Source organism: Lonchura striata, chromosome 9, assembly GCF_050655825.1.
Source record: "Lonchura striata isolate lonStrDom1 chromosome 9, ASM5065582v1, whole genome shotgun sequence".
NCBI classification, from domain to species: domain Eukaryota; kingdom Metazoa; phylum Chordata; class Aves; order Passeriformes; family Estrildidae; genus Lonchura; species Lonchura striata.
In genome coordinates this window covers 4,015,606-4,036,354 of record NC_140711.1, presented here as the reverse complement: position 1 = coordinate 4,036,354, position 20,749 = coordinate 4,015,606, and the positions used below count along the sequence as shown (strand labels likewise).

The 20,749-nt window shown below is 43.5% G+C and overlaps 1 protein-coding gene across 2 annotated transcripts in view; it reads right to left on the bottom strand.

The window, feature by feature from the left end:
- Window positions 1–20,749, bottom strand: part of ARHGEF4 (Rho guanine nucleotide exchange factor 4) — a 204,448-nt gene that overhangs the window by 39,491 nt on the left and 144,208 nt on the right. For both annotated transcript variants that reach the window (XM_085586985.1, XM_077785565.2), the window contains one exon: window positions 10,372–10,511. In XM_085586985.1, coding sequence (XP_085443111.1) covers window positions 10,372–10,511 — 140 coding nt within the window. The remainder of the gene's footprint in view (window positions 1–10,371; window positions 10,512–20,749) is intronic.

Genomic DNA, 20,749 nt, shown 5'->3' with positions numbered 1-20,749 from the left:
CCAAGCATGTTAGGATAGATGTGGCAGAGCAAGGAACAAGCAGGGAGAAGCAAATACAGGCTGGCACAACCCATGCAGTGGCCTAGGAAATGGATATTTTCAGTAAAAATTTGACACAGAACAAAGGGTATTATAATAATAATGCTCTGAAATAAACACAAGCTGAATGGGGTTTGTAGTAAGGCAGGTGGAAAGAAAGGAAATGCTGCATCTTGGAGACCAGCAAGATTAAGCTTGAATGCAATATCTAGAAAGGGCTCAGAACAGAAAATGACCACACCACTCTTGTTACAGGGCTGAGGAACAGACATGCTGGCAATGACATTCTTGGTGACTGAGAGAGGAGGTGTTTGGGCTCCTGAAATTACTCAAATGCTTTTTGGTTTCGTGGTATCCTGTTTTTGAGCTGAAATTTTGACAGCCATGAAAAACACAGAATGACAAGGAATGGTGATTTGGGCACTATGCGGGCTGGAACAGGGCAATAAGGGAAAAACAGTCAGAGAAACCCTCCTAGAAAAGTCAAGGAAAGAAGAGAGGAGACAGGCACAGCTAGAGTTGTGGGACCTGAAGCAGGTGAGGTCAGAGGAAGCTGCATGAAGCCAGTGAAACAGATGAGGTGGATGAGAAGGGGATGAGTAACAGTACAAGGTGAGTGACAAGGTGAGAACATGGAGTAAAGGAAGATGCCTATGTACAAAGCTGGAAAAACATTAACAGATAATTCCTGCAAAAGGTTCTACAAGAGATGGCTGGAGAGGAGAGGGGGAACAGGGCCAAGCTTTATTTTTTTGAGTGTTTCTAGACCACTAGTCCCCCTTCTTTCTGGCTGTACATGGGTTTACAAGAAAGCAATGTAGCTTTGGGCTTTCTCAGATGTTCTGTTCAGCCCACACACATTATAAAATTACAAGTACAGCATTCCTTTACCTGCTACCTTTAAAATAATGCATTTAGTTGCAGAGCAGTTTTCTGACCTTTCTCTTACTGCTCAGCATCTTCACCTCTTACAGAATATACCAGTCTTGAGGTGGCAGAAAACAGGAAAACTGCTTTCAAGTGACAGGTCTCTAAAGTTCAAAACCAGAAAAATTGTTTTCAAGTGACAGGTTTCTAAAAGTTCTTCCAGGCTGGTCTGTAGTATTGTTAATTTGGGAGTTCACCTTCATTGCCTGCTGATGTAACTAAAGAAGCCATAGGAGGGCTGGAGAAAAGAATAAGCTCCACAGATGAGAACAAGTTCCATGAGAATGAGAAAAGGAGGATAAAAGACATACATAAGCTGTGTATAAGAATTGGGCTAGGCATTCCTATGTCCTACATGACAAAAAAGCAGGGCAGAAATTTTAATTGATCAAGCAGCCTTCTGAGGTGACATTTCCCCTGGTACCTCTGTTTTAGCCAGAAGGCTGAAAAAATGCAGCAGAACAATACACTTTGAAGATCAAACCTTGATGGGCTGTTCTCCAAAAGCTGCCCCCAAAATTAGTAAGAATCTAAAACACAGCTCAGAAACAAACCTGGTAAGTGGTTGTTAAGACAATCAGAAAGGTATGAGTTATCAAGCCCCAGCAGTAAATGAACAAGGTGTCCCTCTGCTTTACTAGTAAAGCATCCATCAGGGACAAAGGAATGTGGAAAAAACAGGACATTCAGTCTGTACTGGATAGCTCACACACCCTGCCTTCATTCCGTAAAACCTGTTGACACGAAGCCTTGCCAGTGGAACAGCCAGAAACAGGATCTTCTCTGGAGATCACAGATAACATCAGTAGAAACACAACTGAAAAACACAACCCCCACAACACCTTTCTAGGTCACTGTTCCCCGTAATGCAAAACTTGAAGAAGCTGAGCTCGATGTCCCCTGAGGCCTGGGACAGCCTGAGCAGCCCTGGCACAGGAGGTGTGTGGGCCAGCCCCACTGCTGGGGACAGAGGCTGCTCTGTGCCCTGCCCGTGGAGCTTCCCGGTGGGAGCAACGGGGTCACTGCAGGAACATTCCCTCACTTTGCTGCAAGGAGGGGCTGAGTGACCTGCCTGTCCCAGGGCACCGAGGAGGGCTGGCCCCAAGTGCCCCAGAGGGAGGGGGAGCCTTCCCACGAGGAGGGCTGGCACTTGGGTATTGTTGTTGATCTTTCTGCTTTCTCCACAGCGGGAAAATAAAACTGCAAGGAAAATGGCAGTGCCTTCACTCTGTTAAACCGTGGCCAAACTTTTTGCTAACTCAGCCCTCAGCTTACCAAATGTAGGACAGGGGGCCTTGGTCCCCTACTTGATGGGAAAGATCTCTTGAGGGATTAACAGCGCTCTTTGAAGGGGCATAAGAGTCAGGAGGGATTTCATTTTTCCACCACTGGGATCAATTGTCTTTGGAGAATTAGGAAAATTCTCTGCAGAGAAAAGCTGCTCCAAAACAGGACTTGGAGAAGAGAACAAATCCAAGAAATATTCTGATATCAAAACCATGCTGAGAGGAACCTGAGACAAGTATGGTATAAAATGAGAGATATTCACTTCCCTGTCTCCATGCAAACACTTAAGCCTGGAATAACCTCTGCAATAAATTCTACACTACCAGCATTCCTACTCTCTCACATTCCTTCTTTATCCCCTGCTCTCAGTAGGTCTTTGTACTCCAATATCCACTTGGTTATTGTGCTGTTATCCTTCCCAGGTGTTTCTTGAACTGGCAAACTGGGGTATGGACATCCCCAAACCTATTTTTAAAATAAAGACATTGGCAGATCAAATCACAACACCAAGATTCTGCAAAACAGACCTGTCTTTGCACACTGTCAGGCTCCCATTTCAAGCAGTGGTAACAGCAGTTTATTACAATTCTGAACTAAAATCTTTGTAGGGCTGCAAATACTGCAGTGCTTCTAATGCTCTTCCTCCCATAAAACTGCACTGGAGGGTCAAGAGCCCTGAAAGCCAAACAGGGAGCTCCTGAGGACAGGGTAAATTCCTTCTTTGTATCAGAGAGAGGGCAGGTTTGAAAGGTTTCCTCTTTACACATGGATGGTGAAATCACTCCCCTTCACCTGCACATTTCCTTGGCTTCATGGCACAGTCCCTGATTAGCTGCAGGTGAGAGCTCTTAGCAGGTAGAACCATGAGGACCTTGAGGGGTTAGAGCCTGCCTTGCCCCATGGGAGGACCTGAAGATCTCAGTGGCACTGTGGTAAATGGCCCTCAGGAGCTAAAAGTGGCAGGCAGGAAGCCAAGACCTTCTGCAATACAGCCCTTATCCCTACAGGACACAGTGCCACTGCTACAGGTTAAAGGAGCCCTTTTAATGGGATGACAAAGCATTTATCTTCAGGACAAAGAGACCTCCTGTAAACACAACATGCTGTCTTTTAAATGGTGGGGAGCATCAGGCAGAGCTCTGGGAACCCATGGACATGCTGGATAAAATGCAGGCAGTCTTTGAGGTGATTTGGTACAAGTTACTTCAGGAGTTAAACATTCTTGGATCATTTTTTCACCAAAGGGAATACTATTTGTGGAGCCAAACCCCTCTTCATGGCCCAGTAACTGGGAACACATTTAATGCAGACAAAACCCAGACATTTTATGGAGTCCCCTAATACTCACAAGAGATCATTAACAAGCGTTAACAGAAGCTGTTAGTCTTTACAATCTAACAGCTGGCAGGGCTGATGTAAGAACTCCAAAGCCACCACACTGTCTCCAGTTATCTCCTCTGAGTGATGTATTTAGCTCTGTTTTACAGCCAGGGATGAAAGTTTGGGCAGTGCCTCCCACTCTTCAAACACGTCTGTGTGCATGTGGGGGCAAAGAGGTGGAAGCCAGAGGCTGCCTCTCCTGTTCTGCTGCTCCAGCTTGGCTCCTGGAAGGAGGAGTTAGATTCCCTGAGAGACTGAGCCCATACCCACTCACAAAATTTACAGAATTCACAGAATCACCAGGTTGGAAGAGACCTTCAAGATCATTGAGTCCAACCCAACCCCAACACCTCAACCAAACCCTGGCACCCAGTGCCACATCCAGGCTTTGTTAAACACACCCAGGGATGGTGACTCCACCACCTCCCCAGGCCATTCCAGAACTTTATCACCCTCTCAGTAAAAAACTTTTTCCTAACATCCAACCTATATTTCCCTTGGCACAGCTTGAGGCTGTGTCCTCTGGTTCTGTCAGTGCTGCCTGGAGAAAGAAGTACATTCACTAATGTACCTGCAGCACTGTCACACCACAGAGTTTTGGTTTGGGAGTTAGAACTCCAAAAGCCTCCCATTATTCTTATCCCAAAATCCAAGCTAAGCCTGGAGGATTTTTATTCGTTCCTAATGTGTATCAATTAATTGGGGTGTTCAGAAAAAGCATAGTCCAGCAAAACCAAAAAAAATTATGGAAATGCTTCTATGTGGAGTGAACTCCTAGTAGGGGAGCTACCTGCCCTCATCTCCCATGGCTGAGAACAAGCATTTGCATGGATAAGGACTCACTGCATGAGTGCAGGTGTGAAAGCACATCCCATTTCTCCCACCTTTCCAAAAAACCCCAACATTCACTCACAAGACAGCCTTTCCTCAGTGCTGAGCGAGCTACACTGGCTTCCATCACACTCTCTGCATCCTCAGCCTGCTGAGGGAGGATCCCTTGCTCAGGGGATGCCCAAGCCCCAGTGCTAAGGAGGATGTGAGAAAAGAGCTCAAACAGCCCCAGCTGCACATGGTAGAAGGCAAAAATATTGCTCTGGAAACCCCTGGGACCACTTAGCTGCTGATCCTGATGTGTGATGAGACATAATTGCTATAGAGCATTTGAATATAGTGATTTCTTTTAAATCCATTGCAAAAAGCCCTCTGAAACAACCTTCAAAGTCTTCAGACCAGAAAACTCTAAAAACTAAATCCACCAGGCAGTAAAAGAAGTTACAATTCCGACTCCATACTCTGAACATTCACATTTAAGCCCCACAAAAAGTTAAGCAAGCACTTGGGACCAAGACCCAGGATCCAGTAAAGATTTATATCCACAGGGGAACATTATTTCTTGTCCTTGACAGCACTGAGCTTTATACTGTATCCTGCAAATAAATCATATCTGCTGCTTCTGGAGCACAGCTGTCAGCCTTGGCTGCAGGAATATGTGGGACACAAAAGCAGGAATTAGGCCCTCCAGAAGGGGAAAAAAGCTCCAACAACTCAATGGGTGCTAGCAGGTGTTTGTTGACTGGTTTCTGTTTGCTTTAGCAATATACTCACATTAAGATACAAAAGTGATAATAGATCTCCCAGATTACACAAGAATGTTATATATTACTTCCATATGATCAATAATTCTAATTGGGATTTCAATCTGGAAATCTGTTGTGACCACAATCTATTGCAATCTATTCTGCACTCTTTTAAAGAAAAGGAATGGCAATATTTTGTGGCACTATATTAAAATGTTTCTGTCTTATGAAATTTGCCCTCATATAGTACACAAGAGATTTCTATTCATTAGAATAAAGATAAATGAAGTGAAAAAGACTATGAAGGGTATTATTCATGTTTAACAAAATAAAAATCAGTTGTTCTGATTTCATCTGTTTTAACATTTTATGAGTTTGGGGGTTTGATTTGGTTTTTCTGTTTTGTTTTGTTTTTTTCTTTAAAAACCCCAACAGTTCATAAGTCTGTCTTGTTTAAAATTGACTGGTCTGGGTGAGGCACTGGGTGAGCCCAGCACAGATCAAAGAGCTCAGCACCAGTCACTCAGGAAGATGGAGAGAGTACTGCCACAGTGTCTGCTGCCCTGGGTATGTGGCAGATGCAGTTTTGTGCCACTTTGAACACTTTTCTGGATTAATTACTGTGTTAAATCAGAAACATATATGATGGAACCAATTAGCTTAATTGCATCTTGTCAACAACCACGGGTTAGCTCTAACATCTGTAGGACACTATGATATTGTCACTTTAAAACACAAGGCAGCAGTGGCTACGTGTCTTAGATAAAACCCTGGCCTGCTGAAGCAATAAATTGTGCCTTTTCACATACCAAATTCCAGACTTATCAGGCACAGAGCCATAAGAGATAAGGAAAGATTGGGAGTTTTGCTGTTATTTTCTGAACACTCAGAGCTTTGGTTTCACAAGATGGGCACGGTGCTGCTCATGGAGGGCTGCAAGGGCCATGCTGAGATGCAATTGCATTTCTTGCAAGGCACAGAGCTGCACAGGCCCTTCCCACAGCAGGACACAACAAACCCTCAGGACACCTCAGATATTACCAAGCAAAGAGGTCCAAGCTTCCTCACCCAGGCCAGTTGCTTAGTGGGGAAAAGTAGACAGCTTATCATCACCTTGGCCACTCCAGAGCCAGGTTTTTGTATGCCTAATCCCTCCTGCTCTCCACTTCAGACCACATGCAACACATTTAATGAATCTTGAAGCTGGATCTGTCCTATAAATAACATGTATGGAGAACTGGAGGACAGAACCACAATGCATTTGTAGTACAAGATTTTTCTCTTGCTGTATTTTCACCCAGTGATTCCCTGGACACAATAAAATACAAGGACAGGGTCTTTATCTAGAGCAAACAGAAAGTCAACTCTACCAAGTACAATCTAAACACAGAAGTCTCTTTTTCTGAGCATCAAGAAAGCATTTGAAAGAATGTCAAACAGATGCCCTAAGAAAATTACTTCCCCTGCCTCTTTTCTCATCCCAAAATCTTATTATTACTTTTTGATTCATTTTTTTTGGCTCTTACACACTCTCATGCTGATCTTCTTAGGTGGGCTCTGTACAACTTTCCTAGTTTTCTTTCATCCCTCTAGTGTTCTTGCCAATAAATTATTCTGGTTCTATGAAAGGTTTCTTTTTTATTTCATAATAATTTTCTCTTGTTCCAAAATGAACTAAAACTCAGTGGTTGGGTGTTTTGTTCTTTAATGCAACACTTGGTCTGCCAACAGCCTTGAAAATGTATTTCAGCCTTCTCTGTTTATTTGAAAGCTGTTTCTTCCAAGAAGGCTAAGAATAATGTGGTTACCATAGTTTCCTTATCCACAACCAATAAAATGCAACTTGGAATACAATAAAACAAAGCTGAGACTACTCACAAAATGTGACTGAGGGAGCACTGAAATCTTCACCCTGCATCACTCCTAGCACTATGGAAAACACCCAGAATAATCAATAGCCACCTTTTGGTCCAGCAGGGAAGATGAGGATAAGCCTGTCCAGCTACCAGCTATTTGAGATATTTCAATTCCAACACTTAAGATGTCTGTTGCTTTGGAATTCCCATCTCACAGATTTAGTGTTTCACTGCAGAGATTTTGTACTTTTCTGTAATCTCTTGTTCCAGAAAGCTTTGCTAAGGCTCACTGGAACCAAGTGATGGATTAATTACTGCTAGGAACCAGTTGACAAAGTAAATAATGAACTGTTTGTTCTTGCAGTCTTGTTGGCTCCTGAACAGGCAAGATTCTAGGGAACAAGCCAAAAATAATCTTTTTTCTTTCAAGTTAACTGGCCAACAAAACCCCACATACGCTTCATAGATTACACAAATTACACCTGCTTTGGACACATCCATTTGCTTTCCTGATTACAAGTGAGGGGATTTTACTCTAATAAAATTAACTTTCAAGAAATGAAAGAAAAGCACATGTTCTCAATAATAATGAATAAAGAAAGAAACATCCACCACATGCACAATGGTCAACCTGCTGGCAAGTTTATTTCTTTCCTGATTTTATAAACGGGAAGGGAAGGGAAGGGAAGGGAAGGGAAGGGAAGGGAAGGGAAGGGAAGGGAAGGGAAGGGAAGGGAAGGGAAGGGAAGGGAAGGGAAGGGAAGGGAAGGGAAGGGAAGGGAAGGGAAGGGAAGGGAAGGGAAGGGAAGGTACAGAGGATATGCTATTTGATGCAAGCACCTGAGTGGGAGGGAAGCAGAATCCTCCTCCTACAGACTCAGTGCATGCTTTGGGACTGACCCCTGTAGTGCCTGGGACTCATAAACACAATCAGATAAACGTGGAAGAACACAACTCAAGATTTTCTGATGTTCTGCTCATGTTTTCTTGCCAGTGACAACAGCCCAAGACTGCTGCGTTTAAATTTAAAAGCTCTGCCCATGGTTTGATAACCCCTGGGTGTAAGCAATAGGAAAAGAAAATAAAGCAACTCCCTTCCTTAGCCCAGGCACCCAGGGCTGTAGGTGAGGATTCTGAGCAGTGGGAGCAGGAGAACTGCAGGAAGAGCATTTGCTGTTGTTGTTTTTGAAGAAAAGCTGTTACCCTCACTGTGTAGCTTTCAGGAGCATTTTCAGACCCCAGAAGCACCATCACTGGGTGTATCAAACACACACACTGAGAGCCACATAGTTTCAGTTATAGCTTAGCAAAAGAAAACATCATACTTCTTTCATCCCTGCCTTCTCCTCTTGGGAAGGTCATGTATAGGTAACAGAGTAGAAGAAAGAGAGAAACAAGGTGTAGGAGTTCAAGAGACCACTTATGTGGTGAACATGCTCCACTCTTTCAAGTTCACCTCACAGAAAAAGCATTCTGTGTGTAGCAGGATGCCAGTTCTACTGCACAAGATTAAAAAATTGTACTTTTTCAGGAAGAACATCTTAGATCAGTTAGTGTGGTGCTCATGGCATTGCTTAAAGCAAGTAGTACGTTTTTAAACTGCTGATGTCAACTTAATCAGGATCAGCACTATAAAAGAAAATAGCTAAAAACAGTGACTAAAAAGACAAGTGTTGCAGTAAGATAGAAAAATTATAAAAGGAAGGCCTCATAAAATCAGGCCTGCTCTGTTAAATGGATAGCTAGCCTGTCATTTCTTCTAAATGAAGCTACCACTTTACAAATTCCCATGTGAGAACAATCCTGGTGTGAACAGTTCCTTAACACAAGAGTCTATTTCTGGGTGAAAAACAACTAGCAGCTACAACTAGGACATTAAATCTATCCCATGAGAACCAGTGAAGAAAATATGTAAACAACTGACGAATGAAGAGATTTGATGAACAAGTAAAATACCTTTTACTAACCAATAAGGTAATTAGCAAGAAAGCTACCGACCAATTGGAGTCACACATGAGGTCTGTAAAACTGTATAAAAAGGAGTTATGTGAATAAAGAATGGACTTTTCCCACCATGAAGAAAATGGAGTCTATGTGATTTATTTTGATAGACAGGTCTTTCACCTCAGTATACTGGGGAACAGGAAGAAACAGCAAAGACCAAACATGTATTGAAGCCTTCTTACCTATGAATAAAGAAACAGGTAGATCAGGGATTTTTTCAACATTTCCCTTATGCCTTCAGTACAACACACACCAAATCTGAAGTTGTTAATTAATGTTTTTAACAAGTTCATTAATGTTTTTAAACTTTTCAATCAAAAACACCCAAGAGGAGAGACCCTGTGGCTCGGCATTGCCTGGGGGACAAGGCAACAGCCCCCGTTGTCACCTGGCTGTAAATGATGCCCACAGAAAATGACATTTAAAACCTCATTGCTGTGCCATGACCGGCTGGGCTGTGGTTCCAGAACCAGCAGCTGGGCTGGGATTACAGAACCAGCAGCCGGGCTGGGATTACAGAACCAGCCGCCGGGCTGTGGTTCCAGAACCAGCAGCCGGGCTGGGATTACAGAACCAGCAGCCGGGCTGGGATTACAGAACCAGCAGCCGGGCTGGGATTTCAGAACCAGCAGCTGGGCTGTGGTTACAGAACCAGCCGGGCTGTGGTTCCAGAACCAGCAGCCGGGCTGGGATTACAGAACCAGCAGCCGGGCTGGGATTTCAGAACCAGCAGCCGGGCTGTCATTCCAGAACCAGCCGGGCTGTGTTTCCAGAACCAGCCGGGCTGTGGTTCCAGAACCAGCCGGGCTGTGGTTCCAGAACCAGCCAGGCTGTGGCTCCAGAACCAGCCGGGCTGTCGTTCCAGAACCAGCCGGGCTGTGGTTCCAGAACCAGCCGGGCTGTCATTCCAGAACCAGCCGGGCTGTGTTTCCAGAACCAGCCGGGCTGTGGTTCCGGAACCAGCCAGGCTGTGGCTCCAGAACCAGCCGGGCTGTGGTTCCGGAACCAGCCAGGCTGTGGCTCCAGAACCAGTCGGGCTGTGTTTCCAGAACCAGCCGGGCTGTGGTTCCAGAACCAGCCAGGCTGTGGCTCCAGAACCAGCCGGGCTGTCATTCCGGAACCAGCTGGGCTGTGGTTCCAGAACCAGCCAGGCTGTGGTTCCAGAACCAGCCAGGCTGCGGTTCCAGAACCAGCCGGGCTGTGGTTCCCAAACCAGCCGGGCTGTGGTTCCAGAACCAGCCGGGCTGCGGTTCCAGAACCAGCCGGGCTGTGGTTCCAGAACCAGCCGGGGCAGCACGCACCTCGTTGATGGCCAGCTGCTCGCCGCCGCCCCCGGGGTGGCCGTAGCGGTGCGTGGAGCTGCGGAAGTCCTCGTACAGATCCTCCTCGCTCCCCACATCGTCCGTCAGGGCTGTCTTGTCCAGGGCTCCATCAGTGATCACTGCAACAGCGAAATGCACGCATTGGCACACAGCACATTGTTTTTTAAAAAATCTATCAATAAAAAAATATTTCTCCAGTCACCCTATATATAAATTCCAATCTTTTTCATATAATAACACTTCTAAAATTTAATCTACCTTTAATTCTGTTTCTCTTCAATTACCACAAAAAGTTTTTTCATTCGCAAAAACAAAACATAATCTATTATTCCATCAAACATTAAAAATAATCCATACAATTTGGAAGAACTTACATTATTAACTCCTAATATTAAAATAATTACCCATAGAAAACACGCAAAAAGAAATAATTGATGAATCAATATAAATTAAAATATAAAAATACCTTTAAACCTTAAAACTTAAAAAAAAAAAAAAATAAGTGTTGCTGAAGCAGCACTGAACCAGGTTGGGAGCTCAGTGGGGCAAGGGGCACCATAATGCAACACAAAGGAAACTGGAGAAGATTTTGGGTCAGAATTCCACCCTCATGCATGATTGTTCTTCAGAGAATTTTTCTCCACTCATGTTTTACCCCCATAAATGATTGTGTCTTTTTCTAGATTGGAAAATATGATTTAAAAACTTTTGACAAGTGCTGCATGTTGCAAAGAAAAGACCAAGCAAGAATAGTAAAAAAAAGGTCTGAAAAAAGGCACAGGGCAATGATGGCACAAATGTGATTTTATTAGGACCTTGCTGTGTCGACAGGAAACTGGACCAGGCAAGCAGCTCAAGTCTGCCACTTCATACCTTGAGGATTATCATTCACCAAATCCTACCAGGCCAAAGGAAGTCTCAGCCTTTGGGAAAAACCTTTACCTTCTGTTCACACACTTATTTGAGAATCCTTTTTGATTCCTAAAAGGGTGTTTGCTCCAGAATTATCCATTATTACCACAGGAGGCCATTCTGCTCAGCACAGCCCCAAACAAGCTACAGATAATGAAGGTTCACAGTCTGCAGCTACAACAAACACTGAAATCACAACCCTGAGGGAAATAAAAATGTGGCATTTATACTCCTTGCACAGAAGAAAGTGTCACTTCATCAGTTTCATGGGTAGGATCTTTTTCCAAAAGTCTCCTTGAGGTATTAGCAAATACCCTTCAGTGGCATGTAGTGTCATTCATCCCATCCCTGTACTGGTTACCTTCTGTTCTCAAATCTGTGAAAAATGACAGTGATTGAAGAAACCACTTGCTGACATATTCATCTGGATTAGCCACTGCTAGGGCAACAGTTTCCATGACACAGCAGCGGGATTCACAAAGATTTGTGTGCATGAAGCAGGTACCTACACAGACATGGTGCAGAGAACAGCTGATATAAATTGTAATTTTAGTAAATGACATGGCTACAGGAGTAAAACTGAATGAAAACACAGACATTACTATCAGCACTCCTGGCAACAGTCCTGGCTGTGCAAGTTACGTGATGTTATCCTCCAAATTTTTGCAGAACAGGTGAAAAAAAAAAATCTTTTGATCTTGACCTTGTAGAACTTTAATAGGGAGAGACTCACAAACCTGGTCTTGAGCCCTCCTTTCCCTTCATAATGCAAGTGCATCTTATGCACCTCATTGTGCCATTAGGTCAAAAAAAGCAAACCATGATTAATTAGCTTATTATTATTACCTGAAAGCAAAGCTGCACCACATTAGCACTGAATAAAGTGCTGACAGAGGTGGCAGCCAGACCTGCAGAGTTTGTCCTCATCAACACTTTCAGTACATGGGATGGTTTGTTAAGGCTGCACCACCTGATCTCTGCTAGTAACAGTGAGGTGCAAATTCAGTGTAGCAGCCATCAGTTCAATGCAGTGACCTGACATCAAAATGACGAGTATGAGCTATTTTTAAACTAAATACTTGCTTGTTTATGCTTTGAATTCAATAAATAGGCACAACACAGCAAAGATTGTCTGAACCTGGGACTGCACTTGGTATTGATGGCAATTCAGGACACAGAGGTGCAGATGAGCTTATGATTAAAGCAGAATTTTTTGAGCAAGTATGGAACTACCCAACCATTCAACTTTAAGTGACATTTCACAAAAAAATCAAGCATTCCCCTAGCTTTGCTCTGACACCTCACATCGTTCATTATACAGAAATTCTGCACTGAATATGTGCCAGTAGCATAGATTGCATACAAAGCAATTCTGGGGTTAAGACCTAGTCCATTAATATAAAACTCAAAACCAGCTGGAATACCACTGATATTATAATTTCATGCAGAGTTACTGTGTCTGGAACTTCTAAAACTAAATTCAAGGGCATTAAAGGTATCACTTTTTGCTCATACACTCTCTGAAAAACCTTTGTCTGATAATAATTAAGAACTTCCAGTGAGTTAGGGTAGCACAGAAACAAATTAGAAATGTTTTTCAAGAACAAATAAAAATAAATCATTTATAAGAATCAAATCAGCAGTCACTTGATTCAAAACTCTTCTGCAGCCCTCTGATCACATTCTTTTCCCTTATTTTACACATGGCTTCATTGTTTCCCCTTACACATCTTCTGCTATTTTCACTGCTAAAAGTAACCTTCAACTTGAAAAATGTTTATTGGCATCTTTAAAGCTTTTGGTTTTTGCTCCCACATTTTCCTATTTGTTCTCTGATCTGTGCTTAGATGAAAAAGCAAAAGCTCCAGGGAGGTATTTATCTATGTTACTTAAAATGCTCTCTACCTCTGCTAAGTGCCTTGAAAGCTGTGCTTGCTTTTACTAGAGATCTGGTTTTCCTCTCTGATCTTACCAAGCTCATCAATTCTCTGCTGTCTCAAGACCTGCTACTGCATTTGGGATTAATTTTCCTGGGGAAAAAAAAAAAAATCCTTATAGACATAGTGCACCAAAACTACACTTCACAAGCATAAGAAATTTCTCAGTCCTTGAGGAAGAATGGCCCAAGATAGCCATTGCATATCTTCCCAAACTAATGCTGCAGGGAAGAATTAAATTAATGAAAAATAAGAATTTGCTCTGAAACAGATTAGACGAAAGACACGACCACAAATAAATAAATAAAATAGTAGCCTGGAATGGTGACCCAATGCACTAGAAAGCCATCAAGGAAGTAGGAGAATGAAGGCTTTTAGTGTAGGAACTGACTTAATGCGCAAAGCATAAACTAGGTCAAGTAGAAAAGAAGCAAGCACTATATAAAAATCTTAGAAGACAAGTTAGAGATTGCTGAAACAGTCTATGAGCCTGCCCAGAGCACAGCACTGGCTGGACAGCCACTATGAAACTGCACAGGGGCTAATTCAGATGCTTCATTCCTGCCATCTCCAAGTGCTCATCTCTGTCTAACGCTGAAATTCAGTGGCACAGTCGTGCCTGGCTCTCTGAAACACTGAGCTGACCTGGCCCTCCCTGGCAGTCAGGTCACACCAAGGAACAATGCTCTGTCAGAAAGTAAAGCAAACTCAAGAAGATTTCTTCATATTTATACCTCTGTCCTGATAAATTTTACTAAATATGGCAACAAATCCCACACACAGGATCAGAGGGAGGGGAAGTAACCAACATTTAGTACTACAGCCAATATGTGCTAGAACTAAAACTCTGTTTCACGCTGCTGTTAGTCCTAGCCCAAGCTTGTGATTTATGTCATTACAGTACAAAAGCAGATGGATAATGTTAGCAAGAGCAGCTCACAAAAGAATGCTACACAAACTCTTTTTAAATGCATCCATACAGATAAAATGTCAAAAACCTGTCTCCATGAAGAATTATCTCAAGGATGTGAAGCTTCAAAACTCATACAAAAGATGTCACTGGAACCAGTGAGTGGCACAGGTGGTCTGTGTGCCCGAGCAGGCAGCACTTGGGCTGCATTCAGGGACAAAAGAGAAGGGTTCTGTGCAAATCAAGTGAAGCTTGATCAAGATGGTCCATGGGAAGGGCTCACCCTGCTTACACCTCCCACAGAGTTTGGAATGCAGGTGTAAGCAGGCAGTAGTGGGAAGGGTCCTGGCTGGGCTCTGCTTGTGCCCCTACCTTGCTGAAAGATGATGCCAAGCAACTCCAGGAGGTGCTGGTACACAGTTCCAGAGCTCTCCATGTCACCAGAAAGCCTCTGGAGCTGTTACCAGCTCTGTGGCTTCACAGGGAAGAGCACTCAGTGCCCAAAGGGAGAGACAAGCCACGGCTAAAGAATTTATTGCCACGCTGTCAGGGCAGCTGCATCCTGCTCAGGGGTACATTGGGGTAACTGGGATCAGCTGCCTGCATGCTGGCATTTTCACAGTCAAGCCCAGGTGACACTGGAGAACAAACCAGCAGGGCTGCACTGGGACAGCCCTGATCTTCACCACCAACAGGGATGGCAGGGAGGGGGAAACAGAGAAAAGGTTCTGTGTTGTTCATCAAACTGGTGGGAAGATGCAGTTGGAATTATATGATCTGTTGGAGGTCTCAGAAAACAAATGCTAACTGCTGTCCAGAGTTCAGTTTAGACTAATGGCACCTAGTACAGGTCATGCAGTTCCACACTTCTGTGCTCTGCTCCTCCCTCAAAGGCTAGACCTGCTTCATACATTCCAAGTCCAGGAATTAGTGAACACAAGGTGCGATCAAACAATCAAAAAATAAAAAGCTCAAACAAAAACCCAAACCAAAATAATGCTCCAAAAACTACATACACCTACCATCATAAAAAAAATAAAATTAAAGGAATGTAATCCTACCGTCTCACTGGAAAATGATTCTCACAGAATAAATTTCTAGAATAGTTTCCTTGGAGGAGCTGGACACTACAGCCCCAAATTTAGCACAGCCTCTTAGCAGAGCTCTCTCAAACTCACAAAGGTTTATGTCTCAGCTGGAATAAACCCCAGCATCTCCCCAGTGGCAAGGAGCTCCAGACGTGTGTCTGGGTCACAAGCCTGAACAATGACCCAGGACTGAAGGAAAATGGGCTAGAGGCATTTTCCCAAAATGTTGGTTATCTGTTTTCACTTGACTTACAGTCTACAGCTTTTAGGGGTAAGGCTGGGACAGGAATCCATGATGATTACAGACAGCTTGGAAAGCCAAGAGCATCCATAGTTTATTAAAAGCATATTATATTGACAAAGGGAACCATTTTTCCTGTATTTGAATTCTCTCTTTCAAGTGTGCTTTTTCTACATCCACCCATTTCATTTGTCTCTGTAGCATTTAAATTTACATTTAAAATAATTCACCAAAACAACAGTAGGAGGCTGATTTACACTCACAGAGCAAATTAATTCAGAGCTAACAACATCATCCCCTCTGCCTCACTGAGCAGAGATTGCTGTGGTTGTGTGCAGCCCACAGGAAAGCGCAGCGCAGCTGCTGCAGGAAGCACTTCAAGAGATTTAAGGTGATAAACAAGTGAAGCATGGGGCTGGGAACCAAACCCAGACTACACGGCCCAGGTGAGAAGAGCCCCTCTACCTCCTCTTCACCCATTTGGGATTGCTAAACCCTTGTCTCCTTGGAAATAGTGCTGCAGCCTCCCTCAGTCCTGCTCTCAATGATGTGCTTCATTTATCAGCTGTGCACGGAGGTCCCTCTGCAGCTGCCACAGTGACATCCATCGGTGATGTCATCCCATGCTGCCCCAGCAGTGCAATTCTGCAGCTCTTACTGCGCTGATGGACCCTCTCTCACCATCCTGCTCGTGCTTGTGGGCCAGTTTAACAGGAAGAGGCAAGTCAGGCTGGGAATTAGCAACAAGGGAACAATGACCAGTTAGGATCAGCTTCATTAGGAGAAAAAACCAAAACTAAACAAAGCACCAAAACAAACCAGAAAGTCACCAGGAATGTGGTTCTTCAAAACCAAGCCTAGAGAGATGAGGTCATTAGGATGACATTTCTGAGTAGAAAACTATGTTGGGCTAAACTTTGAAGGAGAAATCACAGACTGGGAAGGAAAGACAGAAAATATTTAAGTGGAGAAAGCAAGCTTCATCCTCTCCATTTTGAAGAAACATTAAGAAGGGAAAGGATTCAACATAACAAAATAGAATTAACATTTTGGTCTAGTGCCACAAACAGAATTTCTTTTGTGAATGAAGCCAGTTCCTAATTAGCTGAGGTAAAGAGCAAATCTGTGCTTAAAAAAAAAAAAAAAGACAGCTCTTCACTGGAAAACCAAGCACAGATCCTCTGTGGGTCTGCTGGGCACATCACCCAGGGTACCATTCATCAGCAATAATGCACTGAGCCACCCACTCAGGTTTCAAGAGTTTTTAAATCCCAATTAGAATCTAAATGACTTGCAGGGAGGCTTAAGGGAGTTCTCAACTCTCTCGGGTGGCAGAGATAATTATGGGGAAGAGAGACGTGGATTATGAATGGCTCTGCAGCTCTGGCTCCCACGTCACCACTTGCTATGCACTTGCAGCTTGGGCCCCTTTGCCCTGGCACACAGAGGGCACAGAGCTGCCCCCAGCCCCCTCCTGGCTTGTTGGGTGGTGGCACAACTGGGAGTGGGGCAGTGATTTAACTAGTTTTGAAGAAGAGTGGACACAGTGGGAAAAACAGATAGGAAATCACATAAATATGCTTTCTTCATCCAAAGCCTGATCCTTTGTTGAAAAGTGTCTCTGTTGTACTGCACACAAACTATTAATTCACTGGCCTTGTTCCCATCACAGCTACTGACTTGGAAAAAAGCAGGCACGTCCTCCTCCTCCTCCATGTATTTGTTGTTTGTTTGCTCAGGTCTGATTACTCATCCATAGTGACTGCTCTGGTTTTGCAGATGAACATCTCTGGAAATGCTATTTACTTTATGTCTGGACAGCCCTGAAGTTCAGTCCTCTAAGCCCTATCACAATCTGAGCATGAAGTCAATGGCAGCAATCAAAGCAAGCAGACAAATCCTTTCCAGTATCCAGGCACATTCTTTACCATATCCCTGGTAGGGTGTGCAGGTTGGAATAAATACCTGGCATGTCACTTAGTGCCCCAAAAAGGAGTTTTATTCATTGAAGTGGCTGCAGCTTAAAGAAGTTTGGATGTGTGTGTCTAGGTGAGACAATCTACCATCATTTTTTGAACATTTCCTCTGTGAAAGACTGAAATGATTGCTTTTCTCATTTCTAACAGGTAACAAGTACTGACACTCCAAACTCACGTGGAATTCTCACCTGTCCATTCCACTCTGCTGCTTAGCTCTGTGCCTGCTACGTTTGAGTAGAAATCAACCCCAGACCAAACTGCTCTCCCTTGGTGCAAAAACCACCAGCAGCACCAAAGCTGCACCTTCTTCAGAGCACTGCATCCAAAGCCCTGCAGGGCTGCAGCCTGGGGAGCAGCACGTCTGCCTCTGCCTGCTGGAGCGTGACCAGGCTCAGCTCAGCTCAGCACAGTCCTCAGGGAGCCACCAGCTCACCTGCAAAGTTGAAAATGCTCTGTCCTTCTATCCATATCCACGCATTCTTATCCAGAAGTGTAACAAAAACTGAGGAAATTCAAACAAACGGGCCAGGAAACCAGAACAATAGTTATTTACAGCAGGCAAAACCTACTGCAGCAAACATGGGAGGTGGTAAAAGCAGCATCAAAGAGTGTTAGTACAGCTGACAAGCCTGACAAAAATGGACTGGAAGAGATTTTGTCAATAAGATTCCAGGAATTTATTTGTTTTTTATCTGTTTATTTTTAGAAGAGCATCAACTCCAGATTTTCAAAACCTTATAGGCACATCCCATAAGTTGGAGGATCAGCAATCTCAAAAAGAGACACACTGTTTATTTAAAAGATTATTCCCACAGACTGCCCTATATGATCTCAACACTTGCCACTATTTCAGTGCATGGTTACTGTGGCATCATCCCTAGAATCACCTTTGGGCTTCTCTCAGCTTCTGTTTGCACAAATATATGAAACTTGCCTGTGGGAATGTGCAAAGGAGCCACACTTATCTTACTGCTACTGAGTCTTATTGCTCTGCCTTCACTTAATCTGAGTTCATCTGAACCAAAGCCCTGGTGCATATCAAGCATTCCAAAAATCTTTAATTTTTTTTTTTTCTCTTCCAGAATGCAAATGAAAGACCCTTAAACAACTGAGACAGAACCAATATTTCTAGTCATCACTAGCCCTCAAATAAAGACCTTGAATAGAAAATCCTCCCCCATTCTCTCAGGAATTGTTGTCCCTCCTGCCTCTGCAGCTGCTTTCCAAAGACTTAATTGGTGATTTCTTCATGCAAGTGCTGTTATGTCCCAAATCTCCCACTGTCCTTGTTTATTTTAATTCTATTGATTTAGAGATTATTTGCTTCACCTCTAAAACAACTTCCTCCGAGCACTCACAGGATCATGGTAGGAACCCAGCTATCCTGGGCTCTCACACAGCCTCCTTTCTTGTACCTGTTGCTTTATTAAACAAAGGAAAGACTGCAAACCCACTGTAGAAAATTCTGGTTGACTTTGATTTCCTGGAGGTCTCAGAAAACAAATGTTAACTGCTATCCAGAGTTCAGTTTAGACTAATGTCACCTAGTACAGGTCCTGCAGTTCCACACATCTGTGCTCTGCTCCTCTCTCACAGGATGGACCTGCCTCATACATTCCAAATCCAGGAATTAGTGAACACAAATTGCTGTTAAACAATGAAAAAATAAAAAGCTAAACAATCAAAAAATAAGTATTTCCATAGATTCTGCATTTTTATGCTGTCTCTACATTCAAGCACACCCTCAAAAGACCAAGAGCTTGGAAGCTAAGTCTTTGCTAAAGATTGTATTGCCAAAAACTAAAAAATTTTCTTCAGTCTGAAGTCACAGTCTAGAAACAAGAAAATTCCATTACACACAAAGGTTCAGTTACTGGCTTGAAAAAACACACTAAAGAATGGCTAAGATATTTTTTAGGAAGAATTTCCACTAGGATGCAAAAAAATTCATATCACAATAGACTCTACAAGATTCCACTTGGTCATGCCAACTTTGCATGGAAACAAAACAGACACAGCTCTTTCTTATAATGGCATCATCCACATTATAACCTGAACCATTCAAAATGAAGAATTGCTTTCATAAGAATTTAAAGCCTTGGCAATGTGGCTGCTTTGGTTAAGGCAAAACGAGCACCTGGAGGAGGTGTGCAAGGGCCAGGCTGGGCTGTGAGTGAGCCAGGCCCTGGGCAGGGGCTGTGGCAGCACAAAGAGCCTCTGCTGGCACTTGTGGGGGGCAGGCTGTTTATCCAAGTGTCTGACGACGGGTTTGAGAGGCTAACTTGGAACACTTCAATTTGAAAAATGTGACCTTTGGTTTTTCCCAGAATTCTGCATAAATGCCATAAATTTAGTCTTTATCTTGGTGAAGCTATCCAGGCTGACAAGTGGCTTATATCTATGACCTTGGACCACAGAAGTAATTAAAAATGAATGCCATGAGAAGAGTTTCAATTGCTCTTGTGCATTATCAAGTGTAAGTCTCAAGGGGCAGCAAGATTGTTTTGTTGACATTATTTTGCATGACCAGTCTTCTGCTGGTTTCATTCTGGGGATACAATATTTTCATTAAAAATACTTTTAAAACTGCTTTACCTATAGGAAATCCCTCTGTCCCAGTTTATATTTTAATCTGAGTTCTAAGAAAATCCTTGAGATCAAGCTATCAAATATTTCTGAGGGAAAAATAGAAAATCAAGGATTAATATTATTTAACTACAACTGCCACAATAGCTAAGGGATCAGACATTTTGCAGCATACCTTTAAATCACACAATGCTCCACAAAGGAGTCAAAGCCAGGCTCTGAATTAGTCAGGGGAATTCTTTGGTGTTATTTAGAACAGATTTGGGAGATCAGCTGTGGGTAAGCTACAGGACAGATGCCAAACATGGCCAAATGTAATCCAGTTTTTATCTTTGAGTAGAAAAAGCCACAAGAGCATTGGCACTGGAAGATGGGTGCAGAATAGCAGGGCACCACATCAGCTCAGGGACCTGATGGACAGAGACAAGGTAGAAATTCAAACCCACTCAGACATGGCACATTTACACTTTTGTGCTGCCAGAGCACAGGACTGACTGGTTTAATCATCAATACCTGTGCTGAAGAGCAGGTGTACCAACCAGGGGAAGAAGGTTGGAGCCCAGAGGTGCTCTGGATGAGTCTCCTGCCCGTGGGGCTTGGCTGGGTGTGCCCTTCACACCAGATCCAGCTGCACCCCACATCTGTCAGCCCCCAGCACCTCTCCTCCCCACGGACTCCAGACTTCCCTGCCAGTCATACCTGTG